Genomic DNA, 20,536 nt, shown 5'->3' on the forward strand with positions numbered 1-20,536 from the left:
ATAATTTGCCTCTTTTTTTGCTCCTACATTATTATTAACCTCAATAACATTAATTTTCAGTCATTTCCAGTCAATTTTTGTCAAGTGACTAGAACCCTGCTACCCCTCCTGTTTCTGTGTGAACAATGGCACTGAGCAATGACACTGGAGACTGGAGAGTGACTAGAACCCTGCTACCCTTGTTTCTGTGTGAGCAATGGCGCTGGATCTCCTGGGGAGCGAGGTACTTATGGAATTAAAAAACCCATGAGATCAGACAACGCAACAATGACGTTTTGCCTCGATTCAGATCCAAGGATGTGTGAAAGTACCGAGCCAGATTGCGAGCCTACTCGGATCCCCTAAGTTCGGGTGGGCTCAGTTTTCAGAAAACTGAGCTCGAGCATCTCTACTATAGAACAGTATGTTACCAGTGGAACCTTTATTGTGAATGGTAAGTAGCTGGTGATGTTGGAAATTAAGATTTTGTTTACTAGTTACCATGTTAAATGTATGCTGTAAAACATATGTAGCCATTTCTACCAGCATTATTGGCTTTTCCTTAGTAGGAAGACTGTTCTGTAAATGCTGATTTCGCTCACAAAGGGTTACCTGGACCATAGGGTATTCCAGAAACTGTTTATAATACCGGACTTTCCAAATATTACTCTTTTGCAAAGCTCTGAGCTTAAAAAGATTGTAAAATGATTTAAGCAAAGCACGAAGTAGCCAAGATTTTAATTAGTGTGTAATCCTGTGTGCAGTGCTAAACTCTGAAGGATAAAGAGGGGATGGACTTCTTATCAGTGTAAACTAAACTACTGCAGGCTGATTAACCCTATTAACCATGCACATAGTAACAGGTACATTATTACTTTTACCATCACCTGATACGATACACTAAATTATTCATGGTATCACAATACAGACAAGTATATTACTCATCGGGATGGAAAATATCACAATGTTATCAAACCTTATAGCACCTGGGCTCTATGTTCTGCTATTATTTTAAGTAAATAAAATGAACATAAACCTATATACAGAAATTCATAAAACATTTTATATTTTTTGTCTGGTAAACTGTCAGGCTGTGGTGATCTTGGTGATTATTTCATAGACAACCTTCTACTGCTGTCCTGACCTCATACACTGTTATTCTGTCATCCACGCTATCAAGGGGGGAATTCCCAGCCTACTAACAATGGGGTATCTACTTATCATGGCCAGGTTTATTTCAAGAGATCAGCTTAACAACATTAATTCTGGCATCACCACATTTTACCAGAACCCCTGATTCATTTTGATGACCTGTATTCACTTTCAGGTTATAGACGATTACAATTTTAACAGGGATCTGGGGAATATTATTATTATTATTATTATTATTATTATTATTATTATTATCTTTGAGTATTAGGTCCCATAATCCCTCTACAGGCAAAGAAGCATATCTATTATAATATTCTCTCAAAGGCTCCTCACTCTAGCATTTATAGTGTGAAGAGCAACACGATCTGTCTAGAACAATACTAATGTATCCAACATTCTTCTAAGGGTTAGGTAGCTACAATTCTGTTGTTTTCATTAGGGCTTGGAAAAACTGGAAAACCCAATTATATACCATTTCCCACTGCTTCTACTTCTGATGCACACATCAGATAGGGACAGAAATTCCTGAATCATGCTCCTACTGTATATTCAAATAGGAAATCCAAATTTAAGTGCCTTAGACTCTTACATTGACAGTATAAAGTGATTGGAAAACTCAACAGCCACCATCAGGTGATGTTACAGAGATCTCCTTAACCAAAAACCTATATACTCTAGATCTTCCAGTTGTGGGCACAGTGTGGCCAGTGAAACATATAGATAGATAGATACGTATACATATAGATATGTATCATACAGCAAATTCAGATACCTCTCCTGTTTTAAGGCCTAGTAATGGTGCAAAATTATCAAAAAAAAAATCACATGAATTGCAGTAAGAAATGGGTTTAAACACAGAAAAGAGACGTTTCCTATCTTAATTGTTAATCAGAAACATCAAGGACCATGCATCTACAAATCTTTATATCCTTAAGTCTGGTGATTATTACGTTATCGGTCTTATAAAAGACCAAACCCACTCTATGGCTGAATCGTGAGACAGTAGGAGGAGGGTCTGTAATCTCTTCTGGATCGTTGTATAACAACTAGATAGTGGAGCTGGGTCTAGGCAAAAACAAAATGAGTGTCTCAGTTAAAGTTCATGTAATACGCTCATTCAGATTTAACTAATTTTCCATTAATTATCACAAATTTAATAAGACAGAGCGGTCATTTTAGGGTGATGGAAAATTAGGAACAAAATATCTGTTATAACCATGTCTTTTTGCGGGCACACCAAAAATTGTTCTTCTTCTTCGCTTGAGAATTTATGTATTCTATGTCTGAATTCTCTGCTTGGATTCCCTCATTCCTCTTAAGCTTCTCTTCTTCCTTCATGTGTTCGGCTCAGGAGAGAGAGTGACTGAAGGATAGAATCTGACGACACTGTTGATTGCAGAGTTGGTCCAGTGCAGTTTGGCCCATTTTGTGTCCAAAGTTTGCATTTGCTTAAGTGTGGTACAAGAATGTTCTAAACCATATGCAAGACTACTGGAGCATGCAGCACTGGGTAAAGGGGACATTGGTTTATGTCAATGTCCTTCGCAGACTCGTCTTTATTTTAATTATAGAGTCTTTACCTTTATATGTATCAAAGAAAAAATAATGATCATTTAATTTTAGTGACCAATGAGATTCTAGCTTTAATTTTGTAGAATGCACTAAATAAATGAAAGCTAGAATCTGATTGGTTGCTATAGGCAACATCTCAGCTTTTTCAGTTTAGTAAATATACCCCTTTGTCTTTCTTTTCCTCTTTCTGTTGATCATTTAACAGCTTTCTCTGGTATAACGTATTAATTGCACTAAATTGCTTCTTATGGTCTTTCAAGTTTTCAATTTTCTTTAGTTAGGGCTAAATATCTGTATTCTCTTCCATATATTATCACAGCCACATAAATGCTAGCAACTACATTACTACAGAGGCAAAGTTAGTCCAAAGACCTGTATTCCTGTATGTACTTGTTATCAATGCTGCTTATTTGACATCTGCGACTATGTCGGTCTCCCAACACAATAAGCAGTTTTCTTATCATAATTACCATTTATTTATATAGCGCTACTAATTTTACAGCGCTGTACAGAGAACTCACTCACATCAGTCCCTGCCCCATTGGAGCTTACAGTCTAAATTCCTTAACATACACACAGACAGACTAGGGTCAATTTTGATAGCAGCCAATTAACCTACCAGTATGTTTTTGGAGTGTGGGAGGAAACCGGAGCACCCGGAGGAAACCCACGCAAACACAAGAAGAACATACAAACTTCTCACAGATAATTTCTTATATCTAAAGCCAGCGTATGGTAGCCCTGCAGGAAAATCTCTTCCTGTAACACTGAGAAAATGGCAGTTTGAGCCTTCATTTTTCATGTAATTTTAGCATTACAAAATAATAGCAATCAGTGTATATACTGTGGTTACATAATGCACTCAAGGGCCGTTCCTGTATATCTCTTTCATAATCTTACCTGTATACACTGGTCAGTTTTATACATGTGAAATCACAATCATAGCTAAAAACTAAATGTATTTGGATACTTGGCCTATGAGAATATTGTTATAATGGACAAAAGCAATATTAGACCGCCACTTTCCAGGACTGTGAGCAGTTAGTTTAGCAGCACTTTCCGCCATTTTGTCAATTTTCTTTACAAAATGGCCGTTTTGGAATATCCTTCCCTTTTTTCTATGCCCTGTAGTTCTATACCCTGCAGTCAGTACCCCATTAAAGTTAGGCTGATGGAAGTTTCCTTGATTGCTTGTTCGATATCTTGTTACTGCTACCTTCACTGTGTAACATTTTATTTTGACTGCACTGTATTATATTGCATTATACTTTGTGAGATGTCAGGACAGTGCACTACACCTAGTCTATAGTTGTGCCACATAGTTGTTGTTAGGGTCATTGTGCTGTGTTTTGACTTGTGTGGGTGGCACACTCTACTGGCATTAATAGTTTAGCAGACTGTGGGTGGAATTGTTCTGTTTGTCATTGGCAGGTGCAGCAGTATAGAATAGTGATCTACGATCAAGAGGAGACAGAGAAATCTCCGGTGACCAGGATCCATGTTGCGACACTTCTGGCTTGTTCTCACACCTGTGTGAGTTAGGTGTTCATGTGGGATACGTTTCTGCTGCGGACAACTGTAGTCACCATGCCCAGGGTAGAGCAACCAGGACAGTAGCATCAGAGAGTGGAAAATATGGCTTATCCCATCAAAACATCACCAAAAACCAAAAAACACTCGGCCAGGCTGCCTCAGATTTTCATCTGTTTCTTTTTACAGGTGAGGAGATTTTGCGTGTTCCGGTATAGGATAGTACTTCTTCGCAGGCCGGTACGCCGAGGAAGGTAGGACCCACTACACCTCCTCGTGACTTCATCCAAGGTAAAGCACATTTTTTAAATGAAAAGTTTCTTTAGTTCAGGTTTTTTTTTTTAAATTGCATTGTTTAGTGTATTTTACCTACATTTTTATTTATTGATTTATGTTTGCCTTTTGTGTTTTACTGACCCTTCTTTTTAAACTCTAAAATAGTGGAGTTATATCTGAATCCCCACTCTCTTTGTAATGGGACATTGGTCCTGTATACATGGAAGTGAGACTTCTGCATTGAGCAGATATCTTTCAGTGTGAATGCTGTATGCACCAAGCAGCAGTTCAGTCACTATCAGTGGTGGGGGTTTTCTGGAAGTGTAGTATAGTACTACTTCCAAGTAGTCCTGATTTTGGAACCTGAAAGTGGCATGGTTAATTAGAAAGTGGGTGTGGTTGGGAAGAGTCTGGCAAGGTGTAGATGTACTATGGTGCTGTTTGGATCGCTGGAAATGGTGTAATTTTGTCCCCACTTTTTTTTTGCTTTAAATGTTTGGATTTAGGCCACAACACTGGTGTGACGAGAGAGAGAGAGAGAGAGAGAGAGAGAGAGAGAGAGAGAGAGAGAGAGAGAGAGAGAGAGAGAGAGAGAGAGAAAGGGGGAGAGGGAGATTTCATTTACAATTGCCATATTGAATGAAGCCACCCAGCTGGAATAAGGTTAAGTCAATGTGACCTACAACAATGGGTGTAAAGCAACATTCATCAGTGTTCCCTTACTCAGGACATTAGTAAATGCTATAGGTCCATATTTGAATGAATCAACTTAGCTGGTTAAGTAACTAAAACAAATTCTACTTGTTCCCATTGAGGGTAATCCTAGAAAGAAATAAAAGGCACTTATTATTAAATTGCTAATTCTGCACTCTCGTGTTTGAAGGCATCTACTGGTGGCATTAGGCAGAACATCAGTGACCAGAGCATGATATGGTGGGGCAGCCTTTAGCAATTTTGATATAAGGAAAACATGGGAAAAGTGAATTTACTGTAAACTCATAATAAATTACTGCAAACATGTTTACATATGGAAGATTATTATGTATTCATGTGGCAAAAATAAATTATTTTTGATTCAAGGAATTTACAACTTGTGTAACTTCAGCTTCAGCAACCATGATACTCGGTGGTCCAGCAGGTAAGTCAGTAGGGTTTGTGTGAGAAACGGATTAATACATCTTGAAAATGATGTTACTTCCTTCATTTCTGTTTAAGAGCTGCTGTTAAACTCTATTACAGATGGCTCTGGCACTCATAGAACAATCTCGTTCTGATAGCGTTACTCCCTCCCATGCCACGTCTTGTCAAATTTCAGGTGCTCGGGATTTAAACTGCAATTAAATTGTCCGGCACAAGAGTACATGTCCAGGAGATTCCGCTAATTGAGAAATGATGTTTTCTCGCACACTAATGAAATTCAGATACTTCCCTCGTCCATTGATTCCCCAACACACAAAAGCTTCACAACACATTTCCACTCACTCAATATCGCTTAACCAATTAAGTCAGTTTGTTACTAGTCCAAACACTGGATTATTGTAAGAAAATATTTCCCTTGCACCACTCATTGCTCTAAAGCCCTACAGTGCTTTTCTTTCTTGGACAATGTTCTGGCAGAATTGCTGTGGATTTTAGGATTTTTGTATTTAAAATTTGAAGTTGACAATTTTAAGCAGTAGCATTTCAGCATCCTTTAATAAATATTAAAGCAGCCTTTATATTATATTTTTTATTGGTTCCTATTACCACGATAATCTCCCCCAATGTCATAAGTTCCAAAACAATCCCTCAAATAAAGCATAACTCTGTGAATCGACCATGTTTAAAATATGAAAATACATTCTATAGAACATTTCCAAAATGTAGTCAATGTAAGGGGAATATTTTCTAGTATTTTCTAACCCTATTCTGAATCATTACCTGTCATCACCTGTAAAAACAGCCCTGTTTCCAGCAAAAAATGGACATATTGTGTTAGTAAATTATGGCGACAGCAGGTTTTCTAACTCTATCTCCATATATTATCTCCCGATATGTTTATCATTACAAATCTTGGTTTTGCTTGTTAAGGTAGAAACTTTTTTCTCTGGGGCCTTTATTAATTTTATTTATTAATTAATTAACAGGTTTTGCCTCGTTAATTATCATCTGTCAAGGATGACAGATGATTTTTTTTTGCAAGCATTTATCAAAACATCATCCCGGGACAGCGTGTCCGATAGGAGACTGCCCAGAGATTATTTTAGTTACCTTAAAATTCTGGTCACAATCGCACCACAGGTTACGCATGCGCAATGCCACTTTGCAATAGTGACCGGTGGAGGGAGAGCAGATAAGCTGCTGTGAGGGATACGAACATCCCTCTACCACAATGCTCTCCCCATAGGATTTAATGGCTAACACCATCTTCAGATGGCGCTAGCCATTGTGGACAAGTTCTGAAAAGCTAAGCTTTTCGGAACTTGCTAAAATTGCTCAGACCGCAGCCCCATTGACTATTATGGGGACTGCGGTTCATGCAGTAATTTGCCTAATGCAGGTGCTATCCCCGATATCTCCTGCGTTCGGTTTTTCTTAAATTAATATTTTACTTGAAAAATGCTTAAACCGTGTGGAAAAAGCAGTTTCCGCTTAGGCCCCCCTGTCACTTACTATTACTATTAGAGAATAGCAAATGAAGGCAATCCTTATGCACAATGGCCTAGCACATGATTTGTGCTTGCAAGATATTTCATAGAACTACAAGTGATTGAGACTGGGCTTAACTTGTTTCCAAGCTCTTACAAATTTGGGCAGCATAGTGGCTCCAATGGGGCAGGGACTGATGTGAGTTCTCTGTACAGCGCTGCGGAATTAGTGGCGCTATATAAATGATGATATTTAGCACAGCTCAAGGTGAGTCTTGCTGGTGGTACAGTATAAATAAACTAATATATTTAATATTATTCTGCAAATACATAAAAAATCAAGAAAGACAGCCCCATTATCCCCAGGAAATCAGGAGAAGTCCTATTCAAAGTCTAGATGGGAAGGGAGGCCATGCACTTGACTTTTCACTTTAGTAACTGAGGAACAACACTGCAAAAGGCACAATAGACGTGCACATCCATCTGGTTTAATGGGAATGTTTAGTACATTAATGGCATTACCTGGATGCAAAAATAAGCACAATTGTGCACTTGTGATGCACAATCTTGAAACACACAGCATTGTGGTAAATGTCCTTTATACAGCCTTGTTAAATTGTGACACACACCAAGTTTATTTAATTGTTATAGTCTTCATAGTCTTCACATTGGCAGAGATTTTCATGATTTTGGTGCAAGTGAGCATTTATTTAGTGCTTAAACAATGATCTGGAAAACATTGGGGTATGTGCTTCGTATTCCTTAAATATGCTTTATCGTATACATAATCTACACGTATGCAATGAAATGTATATGTTGCTTTTATTAGTTAAACTTTTCGTCAAGGAATATTAGCTCAACAAGTTGATCTCACCTTTCTTAAAATATTATCAGCTAATTCCCTGGGTTCACACCAAACTTGTCCTACTAACTACTGTGTAGCCCAAGATGGTTCCCACAGTTCTCCCATGACATTATCAGTCACACACAGTACAGCCAGTTACTGACTTCAAGGGACATCGCCCCTGACAACGTGAAAATGAAGCTACAACATTCCAAACTATCTTCGAAAACATTTCTCCTGCATACAGGCAGGCTGAGAGCCAGGACTACAGGATAACGGGGAGAGATGAGTACAGAGCCATGATCATGGCACTCAGAATACACACCGTACACCATATCATTTAGGTTCTGTTTCCTTAGACCTTGTTAAGGAATAATCACTTTTTATAAGAAGTACCAGAGAAAAGTTTGAGCTGTTGGTGAAATCAGACAAATTATATTATGTAGTATCTAATTATATTGCCAAGACTCCAGAAAAATTAACTAGCTAATTAGGTTTATTTAAAAAAACAATGGCTATCAGGCTTTTTTTTTTTAACTTAATTTACATTAAGAAAAGCCTGATAGTGTATTTATTCCCATATGCTGAACCATACCCATCTTAAGATCCGTGAAGGTTGGCACGAGTAGCATATGTGCCCGGTTTACACTAGGCACATTTGAGTTTATGTTTTCATAAATGTTTTTTTTAACATGCAACAATGCATTGGCTATTAGTCATCAATAAAAGCACTAACACCTCTCTAAAACAGCAGAAACAACTCCCCGTCTTATGTACAAAAAATACCTTCTTGCTTAAACATACTCACAAAAGAATAATATATGCCTAAGCAGCAAAACAAAAGCACAACTCAGTGTCAGCAGCGCAATCACACAGAGCCAATCACAAACGGTTCTCTAGTGCCATTTGCGCCTGCACCTGACCATCCGCAAACAATACGGTTTTCTCAGACACATATAAATCTTTCATGGTCATGAACACGCCCTTAATTTACTCGGCCTAGATAGAATGCCCGCATTCTACCAGGTGCAGGCTGACGTAAGTGGTAAAATCACGCAGATCTGCATGGGTGTATATGTGTGTGCCAAGTTACTGGGCATGCTCTGAATTATTTCACACACGATACACTACTCAAACTGGCATAGTACTCAATCTACATCAGCCTAAATTGCTTATTTGATATTTTTTTCCTGAGTAAGTTTGATGCCATATGTTTGGTGGGCTATTTTTCCAAAGGCAACTTGTGGTTATTGACTATTCGTTTAGCCACAAGGTGCTGACGGACATCGCTTCGATATCTGGCTCCACACCTTGCAGGTTAAATCAGTATAGAAATCTTTACACATTTTCAGCAGACTGATAAAAGCGAATTGCTGATTGGCTGCTATGGATTTAGTGTATATTTGCTCATTTGAGCAGTGTTATTAAGTAACCATCACTGTCTGGTAAGACAGGAAAGAGTATTACCATATTTAACAATAATGTGGCCATTGTTGCAATATACAGAACACAGTGCAGCAGCTACCATTCAGTTTAATAAATACAGATAATACATATGATAATGGATATCCACTAAAGAATAGAGATGAGTGAAATTTAATGAATTGAATTTTGCAGCAGACCAGATCTTTTTACAGAAGTGCATAGTTCAAAGCTCAGCTTCTGCTTTGCCGTTCCACAGAATGGCAATCCACACTGTACCTGTAAATTTGGCATTTTGTGGACACACAACAAAAATGGTATCAACTTTTCCTGCTCATTCAATATGATTTTATGTATAACACAGCCTGTTGCCTCTTTTACAATCATACAGTCCTATTGTCTGTCATCTCCATTCTTAGCTAGATTCACAAGTTTCTACCTTCACTGACTCACATCTGTCAGTAAGATTCCGACTCTTTGTTCCCACTACCTCTTTGGCTGCCCTTTCCCACAGTTACTTTGCTTTTGCTCTGTTGATGACCTTCCTAGATCCTTTCATTTGCTGGCTGCGCACAATAATATGCACTGCAGAGAATATGAAACAAATGAGACCCTGTTATCAGTAGACATTTTGTTTATCTTTATTTTCCCTATATTTTCCCTCACCAAATCAAATCCTGCAATAATATAACAGTCCTGCAGTTGCAGACACCAACGTTTATATTACAAGCCCAGACTTGCCATCTTTGAATTTTTGAGCTCCAGGAGATCCTGGAGGGTGGTGAGGTGGGAGGGCGGAAGGATGCAGCAAATAGCGTCATTTTGGCCCCGTCCCCTGTGACAAAGTGGCATTTTGTCATGGGGATAGGGCCAAAATAACACGATTCACCACAAATTGAGGCTCTCATACTGCCCACTTCACTAAGAAGTGGGCAGGATGTGGGAGAATTGCCCGCTCTCCCAGGAATCCAGGAGACCTACCCAGAATTTGGTAGATTCCCGGATATTCCGGGAGAGTGGGCAGTATGTACAATCCTATTAGGTACAAGAATCCTCCAAGTTTCATTCCATCTACTACCAACTTTATTACAAAAGTGTCTCTGCTATTTCCTAACCTACTGGTATGTTTTTCAGCTTTGGAAGAAATCGAAGCTCCCAGAGAAAACCATGCAAACACACAGAGAATTTACAAATTTCATAGATACTGGGATGTATTTAAGGAAAAGTGTCAATACAGCTGATTTTCTATCACCACTTATCGCAGAGATAGAAAACTTCCTATCGACATGATTTACTAGGAAAATATTGTTTTGACAGAGAGGCACACCGGTTCACTCATGCGCAGTGAACCTAGAAGCCCTGGCATGGGCTTTCAGTTCTCTATCAAACAAACCAAAAAAACTGTTACCTATACTGTATATAATTTTTTAAAACAAACTACTATTCCTCACCTTCTTTGAATGGCTATTCCTGCACTCCCCAGTCTCCAATTGTATGATCTCTTCCATGTACAATTGGTTGATTGAGATTACTATGACTTCCAGGGCTGTCATGAGCGGGATTGGGAGAGGGACCTGGGATTCCAGTTCTTGTCCATCCCTAATCAGCGGCTTCTATACAAAAGGGAGCTGAGGAAGGGGAGATTATAAAGTACCTGGGGATCTAGGCTACCATGTGGGCATGGTGGTGGTGGTGGTGGACTATAATGGGGACTGATGGGTCGATAGCCTAGCCCCATTCACACATCAATGGCCTCATCCAAGCCAGATTATGGGTGGGGGAGGAGAAGTCATTTGACTGTGATGCCCAATAACTTCCTATTGGTCCTGGCATTCACTCCACTCCTAGGCTGCGTGTGCAGCTCTGACTTCTGCTGTGGAAGCGCGTGCAGTTTGGGGTAATGGGGCCAAGGTGCAGTCACCACATCAGGAACTGATTTTTCTCTCAGCAGCCTTATCTATATACATAAGACCAAACGAAAATGTACAGTATATTGACAAAAACATAGATTTATAACTGCTGCTACATAAATACACTCAAATTAATCCCCTACATGCATTTAATAATGAAATACAGATGTCAACATGCATAAACAATACAATAATATAGAAAAATATCAAGTATTTAACTAATCAAACACCTGTTTCAAGCATTTCATATGATAGATAACAAAACGCGTCAATAGTAAGGAGTAAGTGGAAGCTATCATCTCTGTATGATCTCACAATACTAACATCTATTGATCCAACAGATTTCATCTGGTCATTGATTCCCTCTACTATGGCCACTGGCCAATGTATGATCTACTTCTAAGAAAACGAAGTAGTTCTGATATCACGCAACACCTGCGGATTATTGTGATGCCAACGTTACTGCGTCCATGCCGACTGCTGTGTATGCTCATTCGTGCAGAGCCAGGTGTGACTATCCTTACCACGGCAGAATCGTGTTTGAAACAATTTGTTTTTTATTGGAAGTGACCACCGGACATCGGCAGGAATCATCCCTTTATTTAATAATCAGATTAAATGGCACGTGAACATTGTGGATATCCATAGGGCTGACGTTACTGTGCCTGTAACGGCTGCTGTAATCACACAGCGCCGGGACTGACAAGCCCCAATACGGCAGGACCGTGCCTGGAGGAATCGGCTCTACTAAAAGGTCTGTTTATATTTATCTGGACATTGTTCATTCAATTGGAAAATCGAGATAATTAATTGGGCTATATTAGGAACATTGGTCTACTGTGAAAGTACCATAACACCGCCACTAACCAGATTCTAAATTATTGGATCAAATAATCTATGATGTGGCGAATCATTGGACATCTTGATTTAGTTTTTATTGAGACCAGTCTCTTGTTCACGTGATTGAACTCGAGTTAAGCATTTCATAGACAATTTGTAGCACTAGCCAATAACTACAGTAAACAACATTTAAAATGCATATAAACAATGGATGACCTAAATTCTTGTCAATATCACACAAACATTGTACAAAAACGTAGTCAAATTGCTGTCCAGTGCTCTAATAAACTACAGACCTCACAAAAGCTGTTCATATGTCCACATTTATCAATGGTAAAGGAGCTAAGATATTTCCAGAAGAAAAGTATGTTGTGTAATATATATATATCTTACAACAAGTTCTCCATTGCCCAGGCTTCCAAAGACAAATTGAGCAACACAGGGAACTCTACTCTAATTAGTGATGGAACTGCCAACATTGCAGGGGGTGCAGAGGATATGGGGCAGGGGGTGAGAGAGGCAGCCCAGCTACTGCATCTCCTGAAATGCATGTAGTTCTGCCACTGTCTGCACCCACTGTCTTCTCCTATCAGCACAGAGCCACACGCAGCGAAGCACCAAAGGGGAAACACACATGCCTGCTACAAATAGAATGCAGAATACCGTTATGACATACTTTGGTGTTTCGCAGATTATATAATTATATAACTCTGAATTATAATTGGGATGAGAGCTCTGTTGAGGTGTAACATCAGACGGAGATGAAGCAATGCTGATATGTGTGATGTTCTCAGCCGGGGCATCCTCGCTTCACATACTTCCTTACCTGGTGCTCAGCTTGTTTTGGGAGCCAGGCCAATCTGAACAGGAAATAGGCACAGTTATTGCAGGTTTAACGCCAGATTTGGAGCGCCTACCCTGCATGTTACTGTCCCTCTAGGAAAATCTTGGGGGCTCGTGATTAAAATAACACATGGCCATGGGTTTTCATCTTATTGTGCAAGTTATATGCAGTTTGAAGCTTTTTTGGATATAAAGAGTGTATGTGAGGAAAATCTCCATTTATTTCTACATATGTATCATCTATGTGACATTTATATTTTTAGAGGATTGGACAACAATTTGTGCACATGTTGGCGCAAATGTATGTGTTCTGTTTATGATAATTTATGCCAACACTTTGTGTACATTTGAAATTTGCAATTAGTTGCTACTGCTACGCATTTCTTATAAAATGTTTTATATAAGCATGTGAATAATAAATAATAGATTTTTCTATAATTAGAATTTTAATGTGCATGGTGACATCTGTTTTTAATTACTATATTTATAAAGTGATACACTTTAGTTTATTTTGTAAATAGCACTTATTGTCCTGTGTTTTTTTAATCAATATACATATTTGATTTTTCTAACGTTATTGATTTTGTAGTATCTTTCGTGGATGTTATTCCACTTGTAAACCCTTTTTAATTTCTACTTTTGCCCCAAGTTAGGGGTCTTTTTTGCGGCTTCTATACATAACCCTGAGAACAAGGTAAGAACATAGAGTAAGTGAAGTTAGAGGTGCTAACATTTATTTTCTACTTTTACTTTGAATAAATTGTTATTATAATAATTGAATAGGTTTAGACACCCAAGTGTCCTCTGCTTTGGCTAGTTTCTGTTGCGGTCATTTGAATACACGTAGAACACAGCATTAATGGAGGTTACAGGATTTGTCAGTCCCAGTTGAGAATGCAGTATCTGTGCCAACAGTATTCTTTGCCAAAAGGATATAGGAAACTACCAACAGTATGTCCCATTTTTTTTTTCTAATGCTTGTTTGGAAAAGTAGTCAGTGTACACAGATATTGTGTTCTTAATATTGATTAACAATTCCTGAGTAGCTATCTTCTAGACATATAGGGGTCTATTATTGAAAGGACGAAACAAAAACAGATGTTTTAGCCAGAGATAGGGTTTTCCCTTTCCATCAAAGCCTCTCAGCTAGTGATAAGTATCGCCAAGTATCGCCGGCGGTAGCATTGGCTCAGTCTCTCTGGAGAAGGCGAAAAGCACGCGGAAGTCAACATGGACAGTGGCAGTACAAGTACTGCTGTAGTCCTCCTATCTCTATCACCATATCTAGATGGAGGATCATTACATCGTTCTCCTAACTGGAATATATTATAATAATTATTTTTCTATTTTTATTTTCTATTTTCTTCTATTTTTTTTTTATTTTTTATTGAAATTGGAACTGGAAGCCTAAGTCCGGGTATTGGCAAGCCGAGAGAGTCATCTTAATGCTGCCAGCAATATATTAATAGTAAATTGTGACTATAATTGATTGTCCATAGCTACAATAAGCAATAAGTGAAAATAGCACCATAATAAATAGACTTATAGACAGACGGGAAACATGCTTGTGTTCAGGTCTGCTCATTTCAGCCCACAATGGGTAACTTTATGTGAGGATTATTTGCTGGAATATGAAACAATTATGTTGTTTATCAAAATAAATGAGCGTATAAGGTGGGGTGCGGGTTAAGGGGCAGAATTCCAATAATATGTCACTAAAACAAGCTAAATGCAGTGTATCAACAACAGTTGTAACTCCATTTACAATGTGTAGAACCGCAGGATATGGTGCTGCTGGCAAAACAAATGCAGCATTGATTCTGAAAGGTCGCATTCAATGTTCTGCTTAGAATTCTGGTCCTGTCTATGTGTCTCTCGATGACCTGTGATGTGCTGTAAACAAACGGACACTGATCCTAAGGTCTTCATTCAGGTCCCTAGGCTTAGGGTTCCCATTCACTGCTAGTAACAAGCACTTATATAAACTAGGGATGTGCACCAGCCACTATTCGTGTTTTGGGTTCTGATGGGTTTTGCCAAAACACCCCCTCAAGGTTTTGGGTTCTGATTTTTTTTTTTTAAAAGCATAAAAACTGCTAAAATCCTGTTTTTTGGTTTGTTTTCACTCCTACGCTATTATTAACCTCAATAACATTCATTTTTTCTCATTTCCAGTCTATTCTGAACACCTCACACCTCACAATATTGTTTTTAGGCAAAAAGGTTGCACCGAGTGAACTTATATAGCAGTACCACTGGACTTATACTGCAGGATCAGTGAACGTAGTTATTATATTGCAGTACCAATGGACTTATACTGCAGGATCAGTGAACGTAGTTATTATATTGCAGTACCAATGGACTTATACTGCAGGATCAGTGAACGTAGTTATTATATTGCAGTACCAATGGACTTATACTGCAGGATCAGTGAACGTAGTTATTATATTGCAGTACCAATGGACTTATACTGCAGGATCAGTGAACGTAGTTATTATATTGCAGTACCAATGGACTTATACTGCAGGATCAGTGAACGTAATTATTATATTGCAGTACCAATGGACTTATACTGCAGGAACAGTGAACGTAGTTATATATTGCAGTACTAATTCTTTTATACTGCAGGAACAGTGAACGTAGTTATATATTGCAGTACTAATTATTTTATACTGCAGGAACAGTGAACGTAGTTATATATTGCAGTACTAATTATTTTATACTACAGGAACAGTGAACGTAGTTATATATTGCAGTACAAATTCCTTTATACTGCAGGAACAGTGAACGTAGTTATATATTGCAGTACTAATTCCTTTATACTGCAGGAACAGTGAACGTAGTTATATATTGCAGTACTAATTCTTTTATACTGCAGGAACAGTGAACGTAGTTATATATTGCAGTACTAATTTTTTTATACTGCAGGAACAGTGAACGTAGTTAGATTGCAGTACCAATTTATTTAGACTGCAGGAACAGTGAACGTTGATATATAGCAGTACCAATGGACTCAGCAGGACAGAGCACAGGACACAGCACCACTGGACTCAGCAGGACAGAGCACAGGACACAGCACCAATGGACTCAGCAGGACAGAGCACAGGACACAGCACCACTGGACTCAGCAGGACAGAGCACAGGACAAAGCACCACTGGACTCAGCAGGACAGAGCACAGGACACAGCACTACTGGACTCAGCAGGACAGAGCACAGGACAAAGCACCACTGGACTCAGCAGGACAGAGCACAGGACAAAGCACCACTGGACTCAGCAGGACAGAGCACAGGACACAGCACTACTGGACTCAGCAGGACAGAGCACAGGACACAGCACCAATGGACTCAGCAGGACAGAGCACAGGACACAGCACCACTGGACTCAGCAGGACAGAGCACAGGACAAAGCACCACTGGACTCAGCAGGACAGAGCACAGGACACAGCACCACTGGACTCAGCAGGACAGAGCACAGGACACAGCACCAATGGACTCAGCAGGACAGAGCACAGGACACAGCACCACTGGACTCAGCAGGACAGAGCACAGGACAAAGCACCACTGGACTCAGCAGGACAGAGCACAGGACACAGCACTACTGGACTCAGCAGGACAGAGCACAGGACAAAGCACCACTGGACTCAGCAGGACAGAGCACAGGACACAGCACCACTGGACTCAGCAGGACAGAGCACAGGACAAAGCACCACTGGACTCAGCAGGACAGAGCACAGGACAAAGCACCACTGGACTCAGCAGGACAGAGCACAGGACACAGCACCACTGCACTAACCAGAACAGAGCACAGGAATCACCAGGACAGAGGACACCACTAACACAAAACACAACCTCCCGCTTCCCTGATCAATGCCCGAGTGAAGATGATGGCGGCAAGCGGGGAATTTAAAGAATCCGAGTATCGCGAGATCCGACGGCGGGATTATGAGTCATAGCCTCGTTTTGAGTTATGCTAATCGCCGGGAATACCCGAACAGTACTCGGATCGGGCTTGGATCTGCACTGTTCGGTACTGTTCTGATTTAGTCAATCCGAGCCCGCTCATCCTTAATATAAACCCCTTGTTGTCTTCTAGCTCTGCAGATAATCTGCTAGAAAACTTCAAGGCATTCTATTGGTAATAACTCTCTTTGACCAAAGGTTCCTGAAATCTCCCCTGTCTATGTATAATATATGTAATGTACGTAGCATAAGTAGGGTATGTATAGCATTAAAATAAAAAATCTTTCAAATGCTGTAATACCCCCTGTACAATGGGCTTGCCCCTGCTCTGATTTGACCAGAGCCCCAAAACTAGAATACCAGGGTCTATTCATTAAAATGCGGCACTAAATTATATTACCGCAATAAATTGACTATCGCTGCAATCCATTATTAAAATATTTGAAGTAAAGCGGTAAGGGTTAACTTACCGCATCGCTGGGCAGTCTCAAAGGGATATTCGCTCGTGTATCCTAACTAGTTGGTTCACTAGCCAGTTCAGCACTGCTATTGCTGGCAGTGACCTCTTGATTCATAGGGTGAAGCCCTACCGATGTCGAAAACACCCCTTAAACAGACCCCTCTATTCCAAGCCGCTTATACTAGGCTAGTCAGTTCGACTTTTAGGGGCATTCTATTAAATAATCAATGATCAGATACAATTTGGCTTTTGTTGTGAATTATCTGGGAAGTATCTAAAATGTTAATATTTAGCACTGGCAATTTAATGCTTTGTAACTTAAAACAATTTTTGTTAATGGGCACCTAATTGTCCCTGTTTCAAACGCTTGTTGTGATGAGTTTTAATCATCCAGTGAAACTCTAGAACGCTTATCAGTCAATTTATGAAACTGCAGTGTAATCTAATGTTCTATTCTTTTGCTCAGGTTTAGTTCCTTTTGCTTCAACCTGTAGTCCATCAACTTCATCTTGTTTGTAGAATAGTGTACATAGATTCTTATAGCGTCCTATTTAGAGTAGCTGTACTAGAAAACAAGCGGTTAATAAAGATAAAACGTCTTATATCCAGTAAAATCCTTTTGAGCCATTGGGCGCTGATAGAAAAATCTGCCTGCAAGTCCCGCTGAGCATTATTAGATGAAATGCTTCAGGTGTCAGTCAATTTTCAGAATATCAAATATCAATCTGGAGTTTGTTTTAACCAAGTATATGTCAATGCTGCAACTGAAGAATAAATCTATATTGCTCATTGAGTTTCTCTGTTTTAGAATTCTTAGCTATGAGGCACTTGAGGTTTTATCAAAATGCAGCTTTTCATGCGCTTTGTTGTGTGGTTTGCAAACTGTGCTATTTATTAAGGGCCAAACCGCACATCAAAGTGTATTAATCCAAACCGTCCTATCTGAAACCTCAATCCCGATTTATTCAAATAGGATGCATTCAGATCGGGCAATGTATTAAGAGGCGATTTGCTAAAATCGCATGGCAAATTGCTGCTTATTAGTACACAAAAAGATGCGAGATAATCCATATGGGAAATTAAAAAATAAATTAAACTCTGGTGAGCCACCCAATCAGGAGCTGTCTCTTATTTGTGATTGGCTGAATGGTGTAAGAGACAGCTCCTGATTGGCTGCCCAGCCTCAATGGACCTTTACTCATGTTACGTCAGGTGCTTCTCGGGAGCAGCACTTTCAGTCCATAAAGTTTTTTATTTCTATATGGATTATCTATCTTTACATTGGATTATGTCAGACCAAGAAAGGAAGAAGATTTAGCTAATTATTTATTATGGAGGCAACATTTAATTATAAATTATGGGATCCATAATAATTTAATTTTAAACCAGGGAACACTATTATTTATTTTAATACTACGGGGCACTTTTTTTTTTTAATTTAGGATGGGGGGCACTATTATTTATTTAATTTCTACAGAGCCAATATTATTTATTTGATTTGCATCCAGTTTTACCACATGAAATAAAGTGGTTTGCAAACTGCAACACATCAGATGAGATTTGAGTTTTTAGCTTCCAAACCACAGAACAGTAAATCCTGCAGTTTGGATCTGAAAACCATATCTGATGTGTGGCGTTCTGCAAGTCGCACAAAAAACTGTGGCTTAGTAAACTCCCCATTCTGTTATTTAGGTCTTCTTGATATTTCCTTCTCTGCTACCACTAAATATCTGATGTGATCATTTATAATAATGTTGTCCCAAGCATTTTCTGAAGAGGGATGCCTTTATGTATAACTATGTATTTCAGTCATCCAAAGTCCAGAGTCAATAGAGCTGTCCAGAAAGCTGTGCGCCACAAAAACTATTTAGAGGGCCGCCACTTGGACAGTAGGAAAGTACCAATCTATTATATTGATCTAGTATAGATCTGACTCAGAAAATATCTCTTCCTGAAATGTGTTTTGGAATGTCATTGAAATAATTAATCAAACTGGGGTGTAAAATGCTTCAAAATGGCCAATTTCTAATCCAACCAATGAAATACCAGCATACTAGCTCATTAATTCAGACTGATCTCAAACAGGGCTTTATTTGCCACCCAGTTGTCGTAGCCATTTACCCCAGAGATGTATTGTCTGGACCATGGGGTTGAGGATGCTGAGTTTGGAGAGTAAGTGTGCGCACTGAGTGACCATCAAGGACCATTGTGGTGTGCATCAGATTAGTTCTTTAAATGAAGTACAGGGCGTTTGTGGTGTGCACTACCATATTTAAACAGCATGTTAATGTCAGGATGATGGTGTTACAACATTGTTTCTGAAAGTATTGTGTTCTCACGTATGAGCATATAATGTTTCAGACTCACCAGTCAGATTTCTTAAACCAAGCTCCCGCAGTCCATATTTTCCATCCTTCTGGTAGTTCAATAAGATGACTAGTGCGTAGCGGTCCTCATACAGTTTGGTTCCACGAATGATACGTAGGTTCTCAAGCGGGAGGTAGTCAAACTGGTTAAGAGCCACAAGGACATATCCCGTCACTTCTCGAATGGACTACAAGAGAAGAAAATCAGGACTTAATGAGGGGACACCTAATCCGTAGAAGCTACCATTATCACAGCAAATTCAAAATTACTTCCTCTTCCTCCACATTTTTTATTCTATAGCCAAGTAACCATCTCTTTTTTTTTGTCATTCTCCATGCTTTTGTTTTTGGTTTCTATCCTCCTGTTTTTTATATATATTAGACCCTTCTGAAGGTTAGAGGGCCACTAAAGTGTATCAGGTTGCCATTGTAGATGGTGGAGTCAGGTAGACAATTCCCTCTGTTGGACAGAACATTCCAACAGAGTGATGCAGTCTAGACAATGACTAATCTGTAAGGTATATATCACAATTATAATTACGATAAGCTCTATAAGACCATAAAATTTTACCCCATGAGTAATATTTTTCAATCTGTAAGTAGTGTCATTTTATATGAATCAAACAGTGAAATTGTTATAGCAGAAGTTAAACATTTAATTGCATCATCAATACACCACTCCCAGGTTCCCCACACTCTTTTACTGGATAATATATCAGGGTTTACATGTATTTCAAATGTTCGTAATACCACT

General features: G+C 39.1%; 1 protein-coding gene across 3 annotated transcripts in view; it reads right to left on the reverse strand.

The window, feature by feature from the left end:
• The window catches only part of ERBB4 (erb-b2 receptor tyrosine kinase 4), a 634,946-nt gene that overhangs the window by 282,130 nt on the left and 332,280 nt on the right, over positions 1-20,536 (reverse strand). For all 3 annotated transcript variants that reach the window (XM_075180320.1, XM_075180321.1, XM_075180319.1), the window contains exon 3: positions 19,784-19,970. In XM_075180320.1, the coding sequence (XP_075036421.1) occupies positions 19,784-19,970 (187 nt within the window). The remainder of the gene's footprint in view (positions 1-19,783; positions 19,971-20,536) is intronic.

The sequence above is a fragment of the Mixophyes fleayi genome, chromosome 7 (assembly GCF_038048845.1).
Source record: "Mixophyes fleayi isolate aMixFle1 chromosome 7, aMixFle1.hap1, whole genome shotgun sequence".
NCBI lineage: Eukaryota > Metazoa > Chordata > Amphibia > Anura > Limnodynastidae > Mixophyes > Mixophyes fleayi.